This window comes from Oryx dammah, unplaced genomic scaffold, assembly GCF_014754425.2.
Source record: "Oryx dammah isolate SB20612 unplaced genomic scaffold, SCBI_Odam_1.1 HiC_scaffold_28, whole genome shotgun sequence".
NCBI classification, from domain to species: Eukaryota; Metazoa; Chordata; class Mammalia; order Artiodactyla; family Bovidae; genus Oryx; species Oryx dammah.
Genome location: NW_024070212.1, coordinates 53177653 through 53197766, shown reverse-complemented (window position 1 = coordinate 53197766; position 20114 = coordinate 53177653). Strand labels below are relative to the sequence as shown.

The window sequence follows — 20114 nt, the reverse complement described above, 5'->3', positions numbered from 1 at the left end:
TAGGAAAAGGAGTATGTCAAGGCTGTATATTGTCACCCTGCTTATTTAACTTATATGCAGAGTACATCATGAGAAACGCTGGGCTGGAAGAAACACAAGCTGGAGTCAAGATTGCTGGGAGAAATATCAGTCACCTCAGATATGCAGATGACACCACCCTTATGTCAGAAAGAAGAACTAAAGAGCCTCTTGATGAAAAAAAAGTGGGCTTAAAGCTCAACATTCAGAAAACGAAGATCATGGCATCTGGTCCCATCACTTCATGGGAAATAGATGGGGAAACAGTGGAAACAGTGTCAGACTTTATTTTTCTGGGCTCCAAAATTACTGCAGATAGTGATTGCAGCCATGAAATTAAAAGACGCTTACTCCTTGGAAGAAAAGTTATGAGCAACCTAGACAGGTTATTAAAAAACAGAGGCATTAGTTTGCTGACAAAGGTCCGTCTAGTCAAAGCTATGGTTTTTCCAGTGGTCATGTATGGATGTGAGTGTTGGACTGTAAAGAAAGCTGAGTGCTGAAGAATTGATGCTTTTGAACTGCGATGTTGGAGAAGACTCTTGAGAATCCTTTGGACTGCAAGGAGATCCAACCAGTCCATTCTAAAGGAAATCAGTCCTGAATATTCGTTGGAAGGACTGATGTTGAAGCTAAAGCTCCAATACTTTGGCCACCTGATTCAAAGAAGTAACTCATTTGAAAAGACCATGATGCTGGGAAAGATTGAAGGTGGGAGGAGAAGGGGATGATGAAGGATGAGATGGTTGGATGGCATCACTGATTCAATGGACATGAGTTTTACTAAACTGAGTTAGTGAGGGACAGGGAGGCCTGGCGTGCTGCAGTCCATGGGGTTGCAAAGAATCAGACACGACTGAGCAACTGAACTGAACTGAACTTGCCGTGCAAAAGATTTTAAGTTTAGTTAGGTCCCATTTGTTTATTTTTATTTTTGTTACTCTAAAAGATGTATTAAAAAAGATGTTGCTGCAACTTATGTCAAAATGTGTTGTACCTATGTTTTTCTCTTAAGAGTTTTACAGGGTCTGACCTGTAACCCACAATCCTATCCATGCTGTTTTTGTAAAATACTAAGAAAGTTCAATTAAAGGTTGTACTAGTTATGAATTACTTCAGCAAAATTACTTCAGTTGAGTGACATCTGACAAAGGTCACCCTGAGTACACAAAGATCTAAATTAAGATCCATTAATAACTAATGAGCATTTATTATAATCTGGACAGTTTCCAGATGACTGTATAAGGTAAGCATATCTGTTTAAACCAGGTGCATCTGGAGGGAAATAAACACAGATAACATGATTGTAACATGGGTCAAGAATCTAGAGCAGCTCATTTTAAAAATCAGTGTATAAGTACTGTGTATAAGTACAAACCAAAATGTTGACCAGTGAATGGTAACTAAGAGACATAGACTGACTTTGTGAAAAGTGGTAGATAAATAGGAAGACAGTGCTTCAGCATATTACTACCTTTATTAATTTAGATTTGGCTAGATTTACTTCAGTTATATACTTCAGTTATATTCAGTTGTATTTCCTCTTAATTTAGAAAAATTAAATAAATAGTTTTGTTCCCTAAACAAACATCCTGGCTATACAAGACAACATTATGAATATTGAGCATTGGGTGTCAGCTAGGTATAAAGACCATAGTTTGGATAATCCAAGGTGTCATCCCAGCTGGGCCATCATGTATTTATGGGGTTGTATACCACTTGTAGTGGTACAGCCTCTCCAGGCCTTGTTTCTCATTCATAAAACAAAGAAAATACAGACTATTTATGCTCTTTCTTTGGTGTTTGGTGAACAGGGGTTTTAATAGCCTAAGAAAAGGTCAAGTATGAGGCATTTAATTGTTGTTCTTTAGTAACTAAGTCATGTCCAACTCCACAACCCCATGGACTGTAGCTTGCCAGGCTCCTCTGTCCATGGGATTTCCCAGGCAATAATATTGGAGTGGGTTGCCATTTCCTTCTCCAGGGGGATCTTCCCAACCCAGGGATTGAATCTGTGTCTCCTGCATCGCAGGCTGATTTTTACCACTGAGCCACCAGGAAAGTCCATGAGACATTTAAGCTTTTCTAAATCTGAACATGAAACCTGTATTGGCATGTAAGTAAAATCTGAGGAAACTTTCCTGAGGCTGGGAAGTAAAGATTCAGTTACAATACTAACCTACAAGAAAATCAAGGAAACAGTTTAAGGCTGAGCCTTAGTTAGGAGTCTACTATGGATGAGGACTGCTCCTGTGTTCTAGAACTCTTAACTCATTTTGAAAGCCAATTGCTCAGTTGTGGATTTAGAGAAAATACTAAAAGCACCAGAAACAGTATATCTGTTGCTCTACACGTTGTTGGGGAAACTACTAGAAAATTCCATTTTTACTCATCTTTCTGCCCTTGGAAAATGTTATCCATAAGGAGAATAACAAGAATAACTAGAGAATTAGAAAAAAAAACATATAGTCAATGAACTAAGCTAAAGCCTTTGAATGTGTGGATAACAACAAACTGGAATATTCTTCAAGAGATAGGGATAGCAGACCACCTTACCTGCCTCTTGAGAAACCTGTATGCAGGACAAGAAGCAACAGTTAGAACTGGACATGGAACAACAGACAGGCTCCAAATAGGAAAAGGAGTACGTCAAGGCTGTGTATTGTCACCCTGCTTATTTAACTTATATGCAGAGTACATCATGAGAAACGCTGGGCTGGAAGAAACACAAACTGGAATCAAGATTGCCGGCAGAAATCTCAACAACCTCAGATATGCAGATGATACCACTTTAATGGCAGAAAGGGAAGAGAAACTGAAGAGCCCCTTGATGAAAGTGAAAGAGGAGAGTGAAAAGCTGGCTTAAAACTCAACATTCAGAAAACTAAGATCATGGCCTCCAGTCCCATCACTTCCATGGCAAATAGATGGGGAAACAATGGAAAAAGTGACAGACATTTTTTTCTTGGGCTCTAATATCACTGCAGATGGTGACTGCAGCCATGAAACTAAAAGAAGCTTGCTCCTTGGAAGAATAGGTATGACAAACCTAGACTGTTTTAAAAAGCAGAGACGTCGTTTTGCTGACAAACACCCATATAGCCAAAGCAACGGTTTTTCCAGCAGTCAAATATGGATGTAAGAATTGGACCGTAAAGAAGACTGAGTGCCAAATAATTGACACTTTCGAACTGTGGTGCTGGAGAAGACTCTTGAGAGTCCCTTGGACTGCAAGGAGATCCAACCAGTCAATCTTAAAAGAAATCAACCCTGAATATACACATTGGAAGGACTGATGCTGAAGCTGAAGCTCAAATACTTTGGCCACATGATGCAAAGAACTGACTATTGGAAAAGACCCTGATGCTTGGAAAAATTGACAGCAAGAGGAGAAGGGTGTGACAGAGGATAATAATGTTGGATGGCATCACTGACTCAATGGACATGAGTTTGAGCAAACTCAGGGAGATAGTGGTGGACAGAGTGGCCTGGTGTGCTGCTATCCATGGGGTCGCAAAGACTGGACTCAATTTGGCAGCTGAACAGCAACAAGGAGGTTTTAACCATGTTGTATTTTCTACTGACTTCTAGAGTGGTATTTCAAACCAAGATGGATTTTTCTGGGCTTCATCTGAGAACTTATAACCTTATTACCATTTGGATAATTACCTGAATATAGGTGTTATCCTACTGACTTTGCCTTTTGTCATGTTTAAAGTTGAACTCTTCATTCCTGGAACACTGCCTCTAAATCTTTCCCTTTTGTTTTCTGCCGTGTTAATGGCATGGGCCCCATAATCTATAAATGAAATCTGACGTTTACTATAGATTTCTTTCTCTCTTTTTTACTTCCAGTCTTCAGTGTAAGTCAGTTCACCAAGCCCGTAGATTCTACCTCTGACATAGGTCTCGAATTTGTATTCTCAATCCTCACTGCTAAAGCCTCCAAGTTCAGGTTTAATTAAACCTAAACAGTGCTACCAATAATTTTTACTTAGTATTCAGTTTTGATCCTGTTGCTTTCTTGCTTTAAACCTCTCAATGACTTTCCATTCTTTACAGAATAGAGTACAAATTTGTAGCATTACAGATACCCTTCGTATAATCTGGGCTCTGTCTCTTACTTCAAATCTGATGCTGTTACTCCCAAATCTAATTTTCCCATCTTTCCCACCATTTATATTTGCTTTCTCTCTCTCTCTCTTTTTTTTTAAATTTTTCTTCACATGTGTGTGGGGTGTTTGTGTGTTTGTATGTGTGTGTGTATTGGCAGAATCTAGGTGGTGGGAATATGGGTGCTCACTACACAGTTCTTTGAATTCTTCAGTATACTTGAACATGTTAATGTATGCACACATATACTATTTACAAATGGACACGCATACCCCTTTATGTAAGTATATAGACTGTATCTTCTAAGCTATTTAAGAAAAGGAATTTTTTTCTCAAATCCTTTGCACGATACCTGAATGTTTATGATGTAACCCATTTCCCTGTGTTAAATTCCCTTTGTTCGAAATATCTAGTGTGGTTTCTGTTTGTCAACTAGACTCTTAATGGTATACCTTCTTTCCATATCATGTAAGAAATTTAGAATAATTTCAGTCTACTTAACTCCACTTATGTGCTATCATCGTTCATATTCTAGTTCTATCATTGTATCTTCAATTCCATAAATCAGATTTTTATTTTATATAGTCATTGTTGGTTTACATTTATTTTCCTTGTATATCATTTCTTCATGCTTCTCAGACCTTCCTTCATTTCTTTTTCTTCTTAAAGGTATAGACTTTAGAAAGATATTTTCTCTGGTATATCATTTTAGGTTGGCATTTAATTTCTATCAGTAGCTGTAAACTATTTTATGTCTTCTGGATTGCCCTGTTGTTGAATAGGCAGCTACCAGTCTAATACTTAAACTGTGCTGATATTCTTCCCTTTCTCCCTAGCTGTTTTTAACAAGCTATTTGTCTACAGTGTTCTGTATAATGGGTATAGGTTTCTTTTCATTTGATCTGCTTGGGATTTGTTGGGTTCCTGAATCTGAGATTTGTGTGTTTCATTGATTATGAGAAGTGCTTAGCCCCTCTCTTCAATATTGCTCCTCCTGTATTCTCTCTTCTGTTTCATTTTGGTGCTCCAATGAGACAAATAGTAATTTCTTCAAGTCTTAGTCCATTTCTCCAATAATTTCTTTCTGCGTGTCCAGTTTGCTCTTGACCACGTATATTATATTTCTAATTCTGCTGTCCGTGTACCTATCTATATATGTATATTTTTTTACTACTACAATTCATGCTTAGTTTTGTTAATCTTTGACAGTCTCTTGCTTTAGTCATTCTTTTGATACTTTTTAATTTAACTTTACCTATAAAATATACTTTTTCACATTTTGTGCAACATAATGACAACAAGTGAAATTTTGCTATGCTACTCCTAGTTTTTTTCTGACTCATGGTGAGTTTCTTTTTCTGCCTGTGCTTTGTGATTTCTAATTGTTGTACATTTTCACTGGAACTTTATCTATGGGAATTATTTTAGTGCCTGGATTTAAAGTGCCTTCTTTCAAAAAGGATTTGCATTTGTTTCTATAACGTGCCTGAAAGCATTGTTAATCTGAGGCCAATTAAAATTCATGCTTAGTTTTGGCAGGGTCACATAGTATGGTTTCCTGTGTCAAACCTGTATGAGAGCAATAGGATTTTTTTTTTTTTTAAAGAATATCCATTTCCCTTCCCCCCAGTCACCCCATGCCAAAGGCAAGTCAACAAATTCAGCTGTTATGGATGACAACTTTTGAGGTTCCTGTCTTTAATCATGTTTTTCCTGGTCTGACTGACTACTTTGTAAGAGTCCTTAGGCCTTTTCTTGAACTCTTATTAAAATCTAAGCTTTACTTCACTAGGATGATGAGAACCCAATAAGTCCTTTTGTTCAGAAAAGTAAGACCATTCTCAGAAGCACAAAGGTACAAATGTCCACTTATATCTGTCCTGGAATTCTGTCACATGCACCATGAATGCACTGCCTCCCTCCCTAGGCCCCAAGTGCAAGTAAGTCTGAGAAATCTTGCTTTTTTTTTTTTTTTTTTATTTTCCCCTTAAGCTACTTCTTATTATAAGCATGAAAGAAGGAGGTTACACATGGAGTATTAAGTTAGTCAACCTACCTTGTCAGGTACTTAAAGACTTCAGATATCTCCTCGCTAATTTATTTGAGGTGTTTTGTAGCACTGTGATTTTTTATAACTAATTGTTATCTCTTCTAGAGTTATTTTTTTGGAATTATAATTTCCTAGAATGTTCTCCAAAGATATCACACACACAAAAAGACAATTACAGGCCAATATCACTGATGAACATAGACACTAAAATCCTCGATAAAATACTAGCAAACCAAATCCAGCAATACATTAAAAGAACCATACACAATGATTAAGTGGGATTTAGCCCAGGGATGCAAGGGTTTTTCAGTATACAAAAGTCAATCAGTGTGATACACAACATTAACAAATTGAGGAAAAAACCTGATCATCTCAATGGATGCAGAAAAAACTTTTAATAAAATTCAACATCCTTTTATGATAAAAATTCTCCAGAAAATGAGGATAGAGAGAACATACTTAAACATAGCAAAGGCTATATATGGCAGTCCCAGAGCTAACATCATACTCAGTGGTGAAAAGTAGAAAGCATTTCCTCCAAGATCAGAAATAAGATTCTCACTGCTTTTATTTAACATCATTTAGTACAGAGTTGGACACGACTGAAGCGACTTGCCAGCAGCAGTAGCAGCAGCCAGAGCAATCAGAGAGAGAGAAAAAAAAAAGTGCAAATTGGAAAGGAAGAAGTAAAACTCACGGTTTCCAGATGACATTGTGCTATACCTAGGAAATCCTAAAGATGCCACCTAAAGATGCTCTTTGATGAATTCCGCACATTTGCAGGATACACAATTAATATACAGAGATCTATTGCATTTCTATACATTCACAGTGAACAATCAGAAAGATAAGGAAACAATCCCATTTACCATTGTGTCAAAAAGAATGAAATAACTAAGGATGCAAAAGACCTGTATTCCAAAAACTATAAGATTCTGATGAAAGAAATTGAAGATGACACAGATGGAAAGATATACCCTGTTCTTGAATTGGAAGAATCACTATTATTAAAATGACCGTATTACCCAAGGTAATCTACAGATTCAGTGCAATCTCTGTCAAAATAACCAATAACATTTTTCACAGAACTAAAACAATTTTAGAATTTATATAGAAACACAAAAGTCCCTGAATAGCCAAAACAATCTTGACAAAGAACAGAGCTGTAGGAATCAAGCTCCTTGACTTCAGACTATACTGCAAAGCTACAGTTATCAAACCAGTATGGTACTGGCACAAAATCAAGGGAATAGGATAGAAAGCCCAGAAATAAACCCATATTCTTATGGTCAATTAATCTATGACAAAGGAGGCAAGAGTATACAATGGAGAAAAGACATTCTCTTCAGCAAGTGGTGCTGGAGAAACTGCACAGCTGCATATAAAAGAACGAAATTAGAACATTGTCTGTCATCATGTACAAAAATAAATTCCGAATGGATTAAAGGTCTATTTAAATCCAAAAATGTTAAACTTCCAACAAGAAAACAGGCAGAACACTCTTTGACATAAATCATGGTGATTCTTTTTTGGAACCCTCTTCTAAAGTAAAGGAAATAAAAGCAAAAATAAACAGATGAGATCTACCTAAAAAGCTTTTGCATAGCAGAGGAAACCATTGACAAAACAAAAAGACAATGTATTGAATGGAAGAAAATGTTTTCAAGTGATACAACTAATAAAGGATCAATACCCAACATATGTAAACAGCTCATACAACTCAGTGCTTTTTTAAATTTTTAAAATAGCCCTAAGAAATGAATAGACACTTTGCCAAAGAAGAAATGCAGATGGCCAACAGGCACATGAAAAGATGCTCATTATTGCTAATCATTAGGGGAATGCAAATCAGAACCACAAAGAGGTATCACCTCACATCTGTCAGAATGGCTATCATCAAAAAGCCTATAAAAACCAAATGTCTGCAAGGAGATGGAGAAAAGGGAATCCTTGTACACTGTTGATGGGAATGTAAATTGGTGGAACCACTGTGGAAAAAGTATGGAGATTTCTCAGAAATAAATATGACTCAGTATTCCACTCCTGGGTATATATCCAAAAAAAACCCAAACCACCAATTCAAAAAAATGCATGCACCCCAATGTTCATAGCAGCATTGTTTATAATAGCCAAAGTATGGAAATGACCTAAGTGTCCATTCACTGATGAATGGATAAAGAAGCTGTGGTGTGTATGTGTGTGTGTGTGTAATGGAATACTACTCAGCTATGAAAAATAAAGTTTTGCCATTGTAGTCACATGGATGGACTTGGAGGACATTGTGCTAAGTGAAATAAGTCAGAAAGATAAACACTATATGATACTGCTTATCTGGAATTCGAAAATAAGACAAATGAATATAACATAAAATAAGCAAAGTTGTTGATAACAGAGAACAACCTAGTGGTTACCAGTGAGGAGAGAAAAGTTGGGGGAGGGCAGTATGGGTGTGGGAGAGTGAGGTACAAACTATTGAGTGTAAGATAAACTCAAGGATGTACAATACAACACTAGTAATTGCAAATATTTTGTAATAACTGTAAATGGAAAGTAACCTTTAAAGATTGTATAAAAGTTTTAAAAAAATTATAAATAAACTAGAGAAAGTAGCAGGTTGAAAGAGAAAACAGCTGAGATCTAAAGAATATAGCACAGTGTTTTCCTAACCTCTAAATGAGTAAAAAGTGGGCTTTATAAAACAAGACATTTCTAAAGTTGAATTTCTGACTTGGCATATACTTGTGACTTTTCCAAATTACTTAGCCTCTCTGAGTATGCTTTTTTATTTGTAAAATGAGGTTATATTACAAAATCTGTGAGTTCCTTTGGAGATTAGGTGGCAGAAATTTCGGCTGCTTAACTGAGCCCTGACATGTAATTTTATTGAGCCCTACAGTTTAGCCTAAGCACTATTCAGGATTTATCTTCACAATAACACCCAATTTGTGGTTAGATAATTATAACAGATATTAAGTATCTGGTTAAGATCACACCAATAAGTAACAGTCACAGGATTTTAACTCAGACATTCTGACCTCAAGAGCCCAGACTCTTAACCATTGTGTTCGTTCTTTCTTTTTTTAAATTTTATTTATTTATTGGCTGTGCTGGGTCTTTGTTGCTGGGTGCGGGCTTTCTATAGTTGCAGCAAGTGAGGGCTAGCTACTCTTTGACTTGGTGTATGGTCTTCTTGTGGAGCACAGGTTCAGTAGTTGGGGCACACAGGGCTTATTTTCCCTGTGGCATGTAGAATCTTCCCGGATCAGGGATTGAACCCGTGTCCTTTGCATTGATTGATAAGCGGATTCTCAACCACTGAACTGTCAGGGAAGTCCACCAGTGTGTTATTTTCTATGTTCTTAAAATTCTTTTAAAACTCAAGATATAGTTTTCCATGGAAACAGTATTAGACATTATAGTATTATTACAAATTCACCTGAATGGATATTTCAGTGTCCTGGACAACGTGCTTTAATGTGCAAGAATTTCTTATTTAGTATCTTTAATAGTTTAGTTTCTATGTAAATGCTTACAGAGACAAGGGATTTTATTACATTTTTAAGGTAAACCATTTAATTTTTAGATAACTCAAAATATAAGGAATTTCTCTTTTCCTGTATTAAAAGTTTTCCTACCACTACCTTTACCCATTGTTTCTAATTCTCTACGCTTTGAAAAGATTGTGAAAGGACAGCTTCTTTCATAGTTTTTTAAATGTTTAGGCAAGAATCATTTCTCTTTCTCACTGTAGACTAAACACCATCAAATATTTTATAAGCAATACATTTCCATACGTGTCTCTAATGAGGACCTTTTAACTCTGATTGCATTCCAGTTATTTTAAAAAATGTGCTTACTAGAAATTAACTTTATGTACCAGATTTTGTATAATTTTAAGTTTTTTCCAAGAGTCTTATATCATTTATGTTTTAAAAAAAGGGGAAATGGAGGAGAAAACATAATTGTTCACAAATCTGAATATACTTTTAATACTTTTATACTTTTAATCCACTGTAACGTGCATTTGATTTATGTATTCAGCAAACACTTGTACACTCACTAGTTCTAGTTAATGTTTATTGGATTTATTATGCACCCTGCCCTTTTCTAAGCTCTTTACACATAACATTTAGTCACAATAATTCTGTGGGGTAGAGGTCATTTTCACTATTTAACAGAGGAGAAATACGAGGCACAGAGCTATTAGGTACTTTATCCCATATCTCATGGTTTGTACTAAATCTCAGGGCCAAAACAGATTCAGACCTAGGCACAACCCCTGAAGTGTGTGTGTGTGGGTATGTTTGTGTGTATATTTATGTCTTAATCTAGGCTGCTTTAACAAAATACCATAGGAACTTCCCCAGTGGTCACTCCACACTACAAATGAAGGGGGCCTGGGTTTGATCCCTGGCCAGGGAACTGAGATTACACATACCACAGCCAAGCCTGTGTGCTGCAATTCCTGAGCCCACACACTGTAGCTAGAGAAGCCCTTGTGCAGCAACAAATACCCGATGAAGCCAAAATAAATAGTAAATAAAAATATAATAATAAAGGAATTACTTCTTAGCAATTAAAAAAAAGAATTTACCATAGACTGTGGTATTTAAACAAAATACCATGAACTAGAAATTTGTTTCTCATAGTTCTGGAAGCTGAGAACTCCAAGATTAAGGTGCCAACATAGAGTTATAATGATGGCCCTCTTCCTCTTTTGTAGACATTTTTTCACCATATCCTCACATAACTAAGGGAGACTGCCCTTATGACCTCATTACTCCTGAAAGCTTCACCTCCAAGTTCTCTCACACTAGAGGTGCAACATATGAATTTTGGGGGTGAACAAACATTCTTTCCATAGAAATACATTTAATAGTTCTTTTGTGTGCCTGAAAAATTATCTACCTTTTATAGTAGTTTTAAGTGTATGTCACTTTTTAAAAAAATCAACTTTTGGAGCAGCTCATTTGTAATATGAGAGTTCAGTAACAATAAAAACCATTCATGAATTTCATCCTTGTGGCTCAGAGGTTAAAGCGTCTGGCTCTAATGCGGGAGACCTGGGTTCAATCCCTGGGTCGGGAAGATCCCCTGGAGAGGGAAATGGCAACCCACTCCAGTATTCTTGCCTGGAGAATCCCATGGACAGAGGAGCCTGGTGGGCTACAGTCCACAGGGTTGCAAAGAGTTGGACACGACTGAGCGACTTAACTTTCTAACTTTCACTTTCTAATAACTCTAACTTTACCTATTTCCTGACGTGTAAAGTTTGCCTAATATCTGTCTCGGATGGTGGTTTTTCTTAAAGAATTAATATGCATATATACACATATTTGTGTGTATAAATTGTACTGTTAAATGTGTAAGTATACACACAGAGTCTAGGACACCTGTTTACAAGACTTAAAAACGGCTAAAAGGTAGCATAGCACAGCAGTTACAAAGCTAGACTTTGGAACAGAACTGACTTACTAGCTGTATGACCTTGGGCAAGTTTCTTAACTTCCCTGTGCTGTAGTTTTTTTTCTGTAATATAGGTATAATACTTGTCACAGGGCTGTTATGAAGCCTAGTGAGTCAAGAAAGTCCTTAGATCGTTACACCTTGTAAAGTAGCTATATAAATTATAAAATGGTATTATTTTTTATCAGTATATAACATAGTATCTGTATTTTTGTAAGTTCATTAACTTGGTATGGATAAAACACAAAATAGTGAACTTCAGTATGAGGAATTTTAGATATGTGGTCAAATTATTAGGTGTGTTTCAACAATAATGGATAACCAAGAATAAGTAGAATGTTGTATTTGAAGTTTTTGTTTCCAAATAAAAGTACCATGGTATGCTTTATGAAAAGCAGTGGACTTGAATTTTTGGTCTTCCTACACCCACTGCCATCCTAGTAGAAAATAAAATGTGAAGGTTTTATGCATACACTTAGATTATTACTTAATGCTAGTATGATATTTGAAGTACCCTTAGTCCTGTTTATAAGTAATTATTTTAGAGTTTGTTTGAGAATGCTTTATTTTCTAACCAGCCAGGTACTAAGTAGGGAATTTAGTTTAATTGTTGAACAGATTAGTCAAAATGATTTGATTTAATTATAAAGTAATTGTGCTACTAAAACTTTGAACAGTGATTAAACTCAGACTCAGGATAGTCACTTTCATAGTATCCTTGGCAGGTGGTCCTACAACTCCACTTGAACATTTTCCTGACTTAAATTCTCATATTATCTGTAAGCATGAAAGTGAAAGTGAAGTCGCTCAGTCGTGTCCGAATCTTTGCGATCCCATGGACTGTAGTCTACCAGGCTTCTCTGTCCATGGGATTCTCCAGGCAAGAATACTGGAGTGGGTTGCCATTTCCTTTTCCAGGGGATCTTCCTGACCCAGGGATGGAACCCAGGTCTCCTGCATCGCAGGCAGATGCTTTACCCTCTGAGCCACCAGGGAAGACCATATAATAAATTCTCATATTATCTGTAAGCATAAGGAGATTCTATTTAAATGACTTAAGCTTATCTCAAACTTTATAATTCTCTATTCTTTGAAAATATTAACTTGCAATTTTAAGCAGCAATTCATCCTAGTAAATAATTTTTAACATGCTGTTTGACTTACAGATTGCCCACGGACTCCAGATACTCCCAGTAGTGACTCTCGTTGTTCCACCAGCAATAATAGGTTGATGGCCTTACAAAAACAATTGGATATAGAACTTAAAGTAAAACAAGGTGCAGAGAACATGATACAGATGTATTCGAATGGATCCTCAAAGGTAAGTATAGTAAATAAATGTAGGTGTATACTGTTGATTCTCATTATTCACAGATTTCCCCGTGTGTGAATTAGCCTACCTGATAAAATTTATTTGAAACCCAGAATCAGAATTTGTGGCACTTTCACAGTCATTTGTGGACAGGGTACAGAGGTATAAAAAATTTATCTGATGTGAATGTTCACAGTCGATGTGAACAAGATGATACTCTTCTTGTTTAAGCTCGTATACTGTAAACAAGTATCCTTTTCATGGTTTGTTTAGTACTACATTTTTTGCATTTTTATGCTTTTCATGATTTTACTGCTTAAACACTCTATTAGGATTTCTGAAATCTCTTTAAGCTCCAAATTTATAAGTATTGACATAAAACAAGTTGGAAACTAAAGATTTCTAAAGTAATACTTTCTAAATTGCTTATTTCTACCAAAATCAATTAGTACAATTTTTTTTAAATAGAATTGTCTGAGTAGAGGGTGCAGAGGAACTGTCCACAGAAAACTGCAACTTTTCTGTAAATCTATAGTTGTTTTGTTAATAAAACGAAAAATTTATTTAAAAAGATTTAAGCTACAATGAGTTTTCCATCACTACATATAGATCTTTAAGAAAGAACAAATGGAAAGAGAAGACATTCTGTTGTCAATGATTGGACTCATCTTTGGGTGCTTAGGGCATCTGGTATGGGCATGTTACTCCTAATTGAAAACCAGTGTTATAGGGAGCACTTGTTACTAATGGGAATGTGTCCTTTTTCTGAGATATAATGTGAAAGAGAAAATGTTAGGAACAACCAAACCAGTTTAACATGAAGGTCCTTTCCAGTCTCAGGTTCTATAGTTTTATCATTTTCAGAAAGTTTTAGAAAGATGGATTTATTATAAAATCCACCCTTTTACTTTCAGTTTATTTATTTTAAAGGTTTTTGTCTCTGTGAATTAGTTTCTTCTATATTTTAATAGAGATTTCATAATTTCAGAATAAAAGTGAGTAGGAATTTTTTGTTGTTAAGTTTAGCAGGAATTTAAAATTGGGGGAAGAGAAGGGGACAGTGGGAGTCTTTGCTTGGAGATATGTACCCTACCTACTTGTGTGTGTTTATGTTATAAATAAGATTTTTTCAAGCTTAATTGTGAAAATTAGTTTCATTATATGCCATATTTAAAAATAATTTAAAAATTATTTTTAGAGAAATGTATTGTTCCTACTTGATATATTATTTACATGATCTAATACTTAATAGTATACTACTTCACTAACTTTGAACTTTTATTACGGGGTAGTAGAGTTGGTTTTTCTGTGTTATTATTTTTAGTATTGATCATTAGTTTGAGTTTTTGTTTTTTTCCCGCTTTTATCAAATGTTATTTTGGACTTCTGTTTTAAAAGGCAAATATGGTGTTCTTGAAACTGTGAATGCACCATATTATGCTGAGAGTTTTGAAATGAAAACATTCTGGAGTAAACTTTTACCTAGGGTTGATGGATTAGATTGAGAGATTGATGAATCCTTGAAGTTAAAAGAAAATTGTAGCCTGCCAGGCTCCTCTCTCCATGGGATTTTCCAGGCAAAGATACTGCAATGGGTTGCCATTGTCTTCTTCAGGGTATCATCCTGACCCAGGGGTTGAATCTGCATCTCCTGCATTGGCAGGCAGATTCTTTACCACTGACCCACCAGAGAATCCCCAGTATTCTGATACATAGGATGAATAAGAGTGCCAAAGATTTCACCGTATTCTCAAAGTGGTCTGTAAGCAACACTCTCCCTTCCTCAAATTTAATAGATTTATGGATGTATTGAAAGGAAAACATAACTTATAATAACCACAGGTTGAAAAATAAACAGGCCTGTGAGTAGCCTGATAAAACAAATGAATAATTTCCAGTAGCCTTTTATTTTTAATTAGATTCATTAATTTGAGAAGGGGTCTAGTTCAATATTCAGAGCATATCAGCAGTCATTATGGTCTCTGAGATAGGTCTGTGAGTTATTCTTGTCTAGATTTGGTTCTAATAGTAATATTCATCAGTTCTAGAAGTTATTTTCAATGAAGAGCCATGACCTAATGGGGAAATATCTGAATCTCCAGAAAGGCATAATAAGACTTTTTCTTTTTTCCTTTTTCCCCCACTGAAAGGACTTTAAGCAATGAGGTATAGTGAGAGGTGTAGCTAGCATAAAGACAAACCAGATTATAAGTACTTTGTACAAAATTAAGCAGTTGAAATTCTATCTTAAAGATGTGTGGAGCTGTTGAAAGACTTTTTGCAAAGAAAATACATGTTCAGATTTAAAATTTAGATAGCTCACATCCATCTTCCTCAGACTTGAAAAATAAATGAGAGGCTCAAGTCTACAGACAGCACGTTTAAGGAAGCTTTTGTAGTAGTTAAGGTTAAACATGCTTAAAGCCTCTTATAGCACCAGTTAAAAAAAAAAGAAGACAGAGTCAAGCAGTTGTGGTATAATAAATATGTGCTGTCTGGATATGAGGAAGAAGGAAGAATCAAAGATAATTCTTAGATTGGTTATGTGAATAGACTGATGAATGGTAGTATCCTTCACAAGGATAGGTATTTCTTAATGAGGAGCAGATTTGGGGATAGGTATGATTAATTCAATTAGGCAGTAGATAGTCCTCTTCAGAATTTTGGTTATTTGATTCTGTGATACAGTTTTTACCCCTGTACATGTTAGAGCCTGAGTTGTCCTTTTGAAAGATAAGTCAGATATTTTCACATGCTTATTAAAAACCCTGCAGGGACTTTCTAGTAATTTTAGAACAAAGTGTTACAAAAGAGTCCTTACTGTGATTCTGCAAGTTCATACATGATATACCCCTGGCTACCTTCCTACCTTAGCTTCTAAAACTCTCTCATTCTCTCTCATTACACTCTAGCCATATTGCCTTCTTTACTATCTTTTGGACACACCAAGCACACTTAGCTCAGAGCCTTTGCATTTACTGTCTCTGCCTAGATAGCTCTTCTCCTTCTCCTAAGTACTTTCATGGGTTTCTCACTTCATTACAATCTCTGTTCATATGTACCACTTCGAAAAGTTCTTCATTACTATCCTATGTAAAATAGCATGCCCTGCCTCTCTTTATCCCTTTTCACTGCATCACCTCTACCTGAAGTAATAATTTACACAATTTCTTTATCTGTTTTCAACATTAGAGTGCAAATTCATGGCTCTTAAATAGTACATTGATTTTCAGAATAATTTTTGAGCGCTTGATAAGACGTGTTGAAGAAATGTTCCCTGTTCTTATATTCAGATGACAGACCAAGGTGTTCATTAATATATTGGATTATTTCTAGCATCTACCACTTTTGACAAAAAAAATGCTTCTATGTTTTTTCATTCCCTTTCATCATTGAAAGTACCTGACCATCTATCTAGGCCTTCCTTTCCCAGTCTTTTAAAACAGATAGCCAGTGGGAATTTGTATGACTCAGGGAACTCAAACAGGGGCTCTGTAATAACCTAGAGGGGAGGGATGGGGAGAGAGGTTCAAGAGGGAGGGGACATGTGTATACCTATGGCAGATTCATGTTGCTTGGCAGAAACCAACAAAATTCTGTAAAGCAATTATCCTTCAGTAAAAAATAAATTTAAAGTTTACATATTCCAATCTTATATATACCAAGGGAACATTTCATGCAAAGATGGGCTCAATAAGGACCGAAATCACATGGACCTAACAGAAGCAGAAGATATTAAGAAGAGGTGGCAAGAATACACAGAAGAAATGTACAGAAAAGATCTTCATGACCCAGATAATCATGATGGTGTGATCACTCACCTAGAGCCAGACATCCTGGAATGCAAAGTCAAATGGGCCTTAGGAAGCATCACTACGAACAAAGCTAGTGGAGGCAATGGAATTCCATTTGAGCTGTTTCAAATCCTAAAAGATGATGCTGTGAAAGTGCTGCACTCAATATGCCAGCAAATTTGGAAAACTCAGCAGTGGCCACAGGACTGGAAAAGGTCAGTTTTCATTCCAATCCCAAAGAAAGGCAATGCCAAAGAAGGTTCAAACAACCACACAATTGCACTCATCTCACATGCTAGTAAAGTAATGCTCAAAATTATCCAAGTCAGGCTTCAACAGTACGTGAACCATGAATTACAGATGTTCAAGCTGGTTTTAGAAAAGGCAGAGGAACCAGAGATCAAATTGCCAACATCCGCTGGATCATGGAAAAAGCAAGATGGTTCCAGAAAAAAATCTATTTCTGCTTTCTTGACTATGCCAAAGCCTTTGACTCTGTGGATCATCACAAACTGTGGGAAATTCTTAGAGAGATGGGAATAAGACCACCTGACCTGCCTCTTGAGAAATCTGTATGCAGGTCAGGAGGCCTTAGTTAGAACTGGACATGGAGCAACAGACTGGTTCCAAACAGAAAAAGGAGTCCGTCAAGGCTGTATATTGTCACCCTGTTTATTTAACTTATATGCAGAGTACATCATGAGAAATGCTGTGCTGGATGAAGCACAAGCTGGAATCAAGATTACCGGGAGAAGTATCAATAACCTCAGATATGCAGATGACACCACCCTTACGGCAGAAAGCGAAGTGAAAAGTCGCTCAGTCGTGTCCAACTTTTTGCGACCCCATGGACTGTAGCCTACCAGGCTTCTCAGTCCATGGGATTTTCCAGGCAAGAATACTGGAGTGGGTTGCCATTTTGTTCTCCAGGGGATCTTCCTGACCCAGGGATCAAACCTGGGTCTCCCACATTGTAGGCAGACGCTTTACCGTCTGAGCTACCAGGGAAGCCCATAGAAGAAGTAAAGAGCCTCTTGATGAAAGTGAAAGAGGAGAGTGAAAAGTTGGCTTAAAGCTGAACATTCAGAAAACTAAGATCATGGCATCTGGTCCCATCACTTCATGGCAAATAGATGGGGAAACAGTGGAAACAGTGACAGACCTTATTTTGGGGGGCTCCAAAATTGCTACAGATGGTGATTGCAGCCATGAAATTAAAAGATGCTTACTCCTTGGAAGGAAAGTTATGACCAACCTAGACAGCATATTAAAAAGCAGAGACATTACTTTTGTCAACAAAGGTTCGTCTGTTCAAGGCTGTGGTTTTTCCAGTGGTCCAATGAGAGTTGGACTATAAAGAAAGCTGAGCGCCAAAGAATTGATGCTCTTGAACTGTGGTGTTGGAGAAGACTCTTGAGAGTCCTTTGTAGAGTATAGAAAGCTAATTACTTGTAGTCAACTATTTTATCTAGTCTGTTAGGCTGTGTTCTCAGTCACGTCTGATTCTTCCCAGCCCCATGGACTGTAGCCCACCAGGCTCCTCTCTTTATGAGATTTTCCAGGCAAAAATACTGGAATGGGTTGCCATTTCATTTCTTCCTCCAGGGGATCTTCCTGACCCAGGAATCAAACTCGCATCTCTTGCATTTTCTGCATTGGCAGGCAGATTCTTAGAACTAGCACCACCTGGTCTGTTAGGTTGAACCAAATGAAACTGCTGTTTGTTTAGTTAAAATCAGTCAAATATTGGCATGTTCTTATGGTTCAACCTATTTATGTAAAACTTTTCTCATAATCTTAGGATAAAAATCAATATTTTTGTAATGTATAAACCAAGTCTTATACTTTGGATCTAGCTTTTCTCTTGCCTTGAATGTATTAGGTGCTCAATAAAAAAGTCCATTGAATGCCTGAGAAAATAAAACTGATAGTAAAAACTCATTGAATGCTGGAAAGCATTAGACTGACATTCAGTAACTGTCAATTGCCTGTGATAGGTAGCATCCAATGTCAGTTTTAAAAACCTTTTTCACACTTTAGCATCTGTGCAGATCTTTCAGAAGTCCGTGTGGAAACATCATTTACCTTTTAAAATGAAATATAAATATTTGTCTTTGCATGTTAAATTAAAATAGTTAAGGGTATTTCTGAAGAAGTAAATGACAGAAGTACTGTCTACACATAGTGATAAAAGTAATAAGAGGAATAGCTTATTTGAAAAACAGTATTTTAAAAACATTTTACTTAATATTTATACTTTTACATTAGAACTTCATTAAAATAATTAATCATTGTTTTTATTCCTCTAAAAGAGAACGTTTTAATGGCAATCATGCTAGGCAATATAATTTTAGTTTTATCTAATGCTTACAGAAGCTCTCTATTGTAGAGAATGGTATTCCTATTTATGTGATTTCTTTAGGAAATCTATATATCCCATTAAATTAGAAGTTTTGAAGTATTAATATTTCTATTATTTTAATCTGGTCTCAAATAGAAAAGTTATTTCAAATCTTTAGTCTGATTTTCCTAATACTGGATAACAGGAGGAAATTTTAAAGTTTTTTTCATTTTAAACTTGGAAGATTAATATATATATTCATAAAAGCATATATAATGAGTCATAGACACGCAGTTAGATTCAAACTAGTGTCCTTAATGGTAAAGCAGAGTTTTAAAAAAGTGTAGTGTGTGTGTGCACGTGCCTGCATGCATAGATACACACATACACTTCATGTAAATGAATATTTAAAGGACTTAATAAACTTTTTAAGCCCAACTCCTTAATGTGAAATCTGAATATTTTATTTAATAAACAACAAAATCTGACCAGATGCTCGTTCCAAAATTATTAACTGTAGGAATAGGAGAGAAATGAAAGAAAAATTCATATATTTGCTAATTGCTTTTGCCTTCAATGCATGTTAACCTAGTTTGGTGTTTAATGTGTTATAGTTTTCACTTCACTTTTTTTTCCTTTTATGTATTGTCTCTCCCATCATAAACATCTCCATCCTCCCCTTTTCAGTGTCGTGATATATTGTATGTGTTTGATTTATTGAAATGATGCTGCACATCTGATGCCTGTCTCTTAGCTTCTAGTATTTTCAAATTAGTAACAGACTGCCTTAGTGTTAAAAAATAGAGATGTGTAAACAATATGAAAAAATTGGTCTTTCCTATGATTAAGTGCTTTCTGACTTGATTCTTAGTTGTATTTATCATTCCCTTTTTTTTTGTAGATTGAAGTGTATTAGACTTTGACAGCTAATATAACTAACTAGGAGATGGCATTAACTTCTGTTACTTGTCTCATGACTTTTAAAAAAAAAAAAAACAGAACCCTATATTGGTTACCAAA

The 20114-nt window shown here is 36.0% G+C and overlaps 1 protein-coding gene across 1 annotated transcript in view; it reads left to right on the top strand.

The window, feature by feature from the left end:
• Positions 1-20114, top strand: part of PKN2 (protein kinase N2) — a 161728-nt gene that overhangs the window by 59409 nt on the left and 82205 nt on the right. Inside the window, exon 3 of the mRNA XM_040232372.1 lies at positions 12814-12968. Within this exon, the coding sequence (XP_040088306.1) occupies positions 12814-12968 (155 nt within the window). The remainder of the gene's footprint in view (positions 1-12813; positions 12969-20114) is intronic.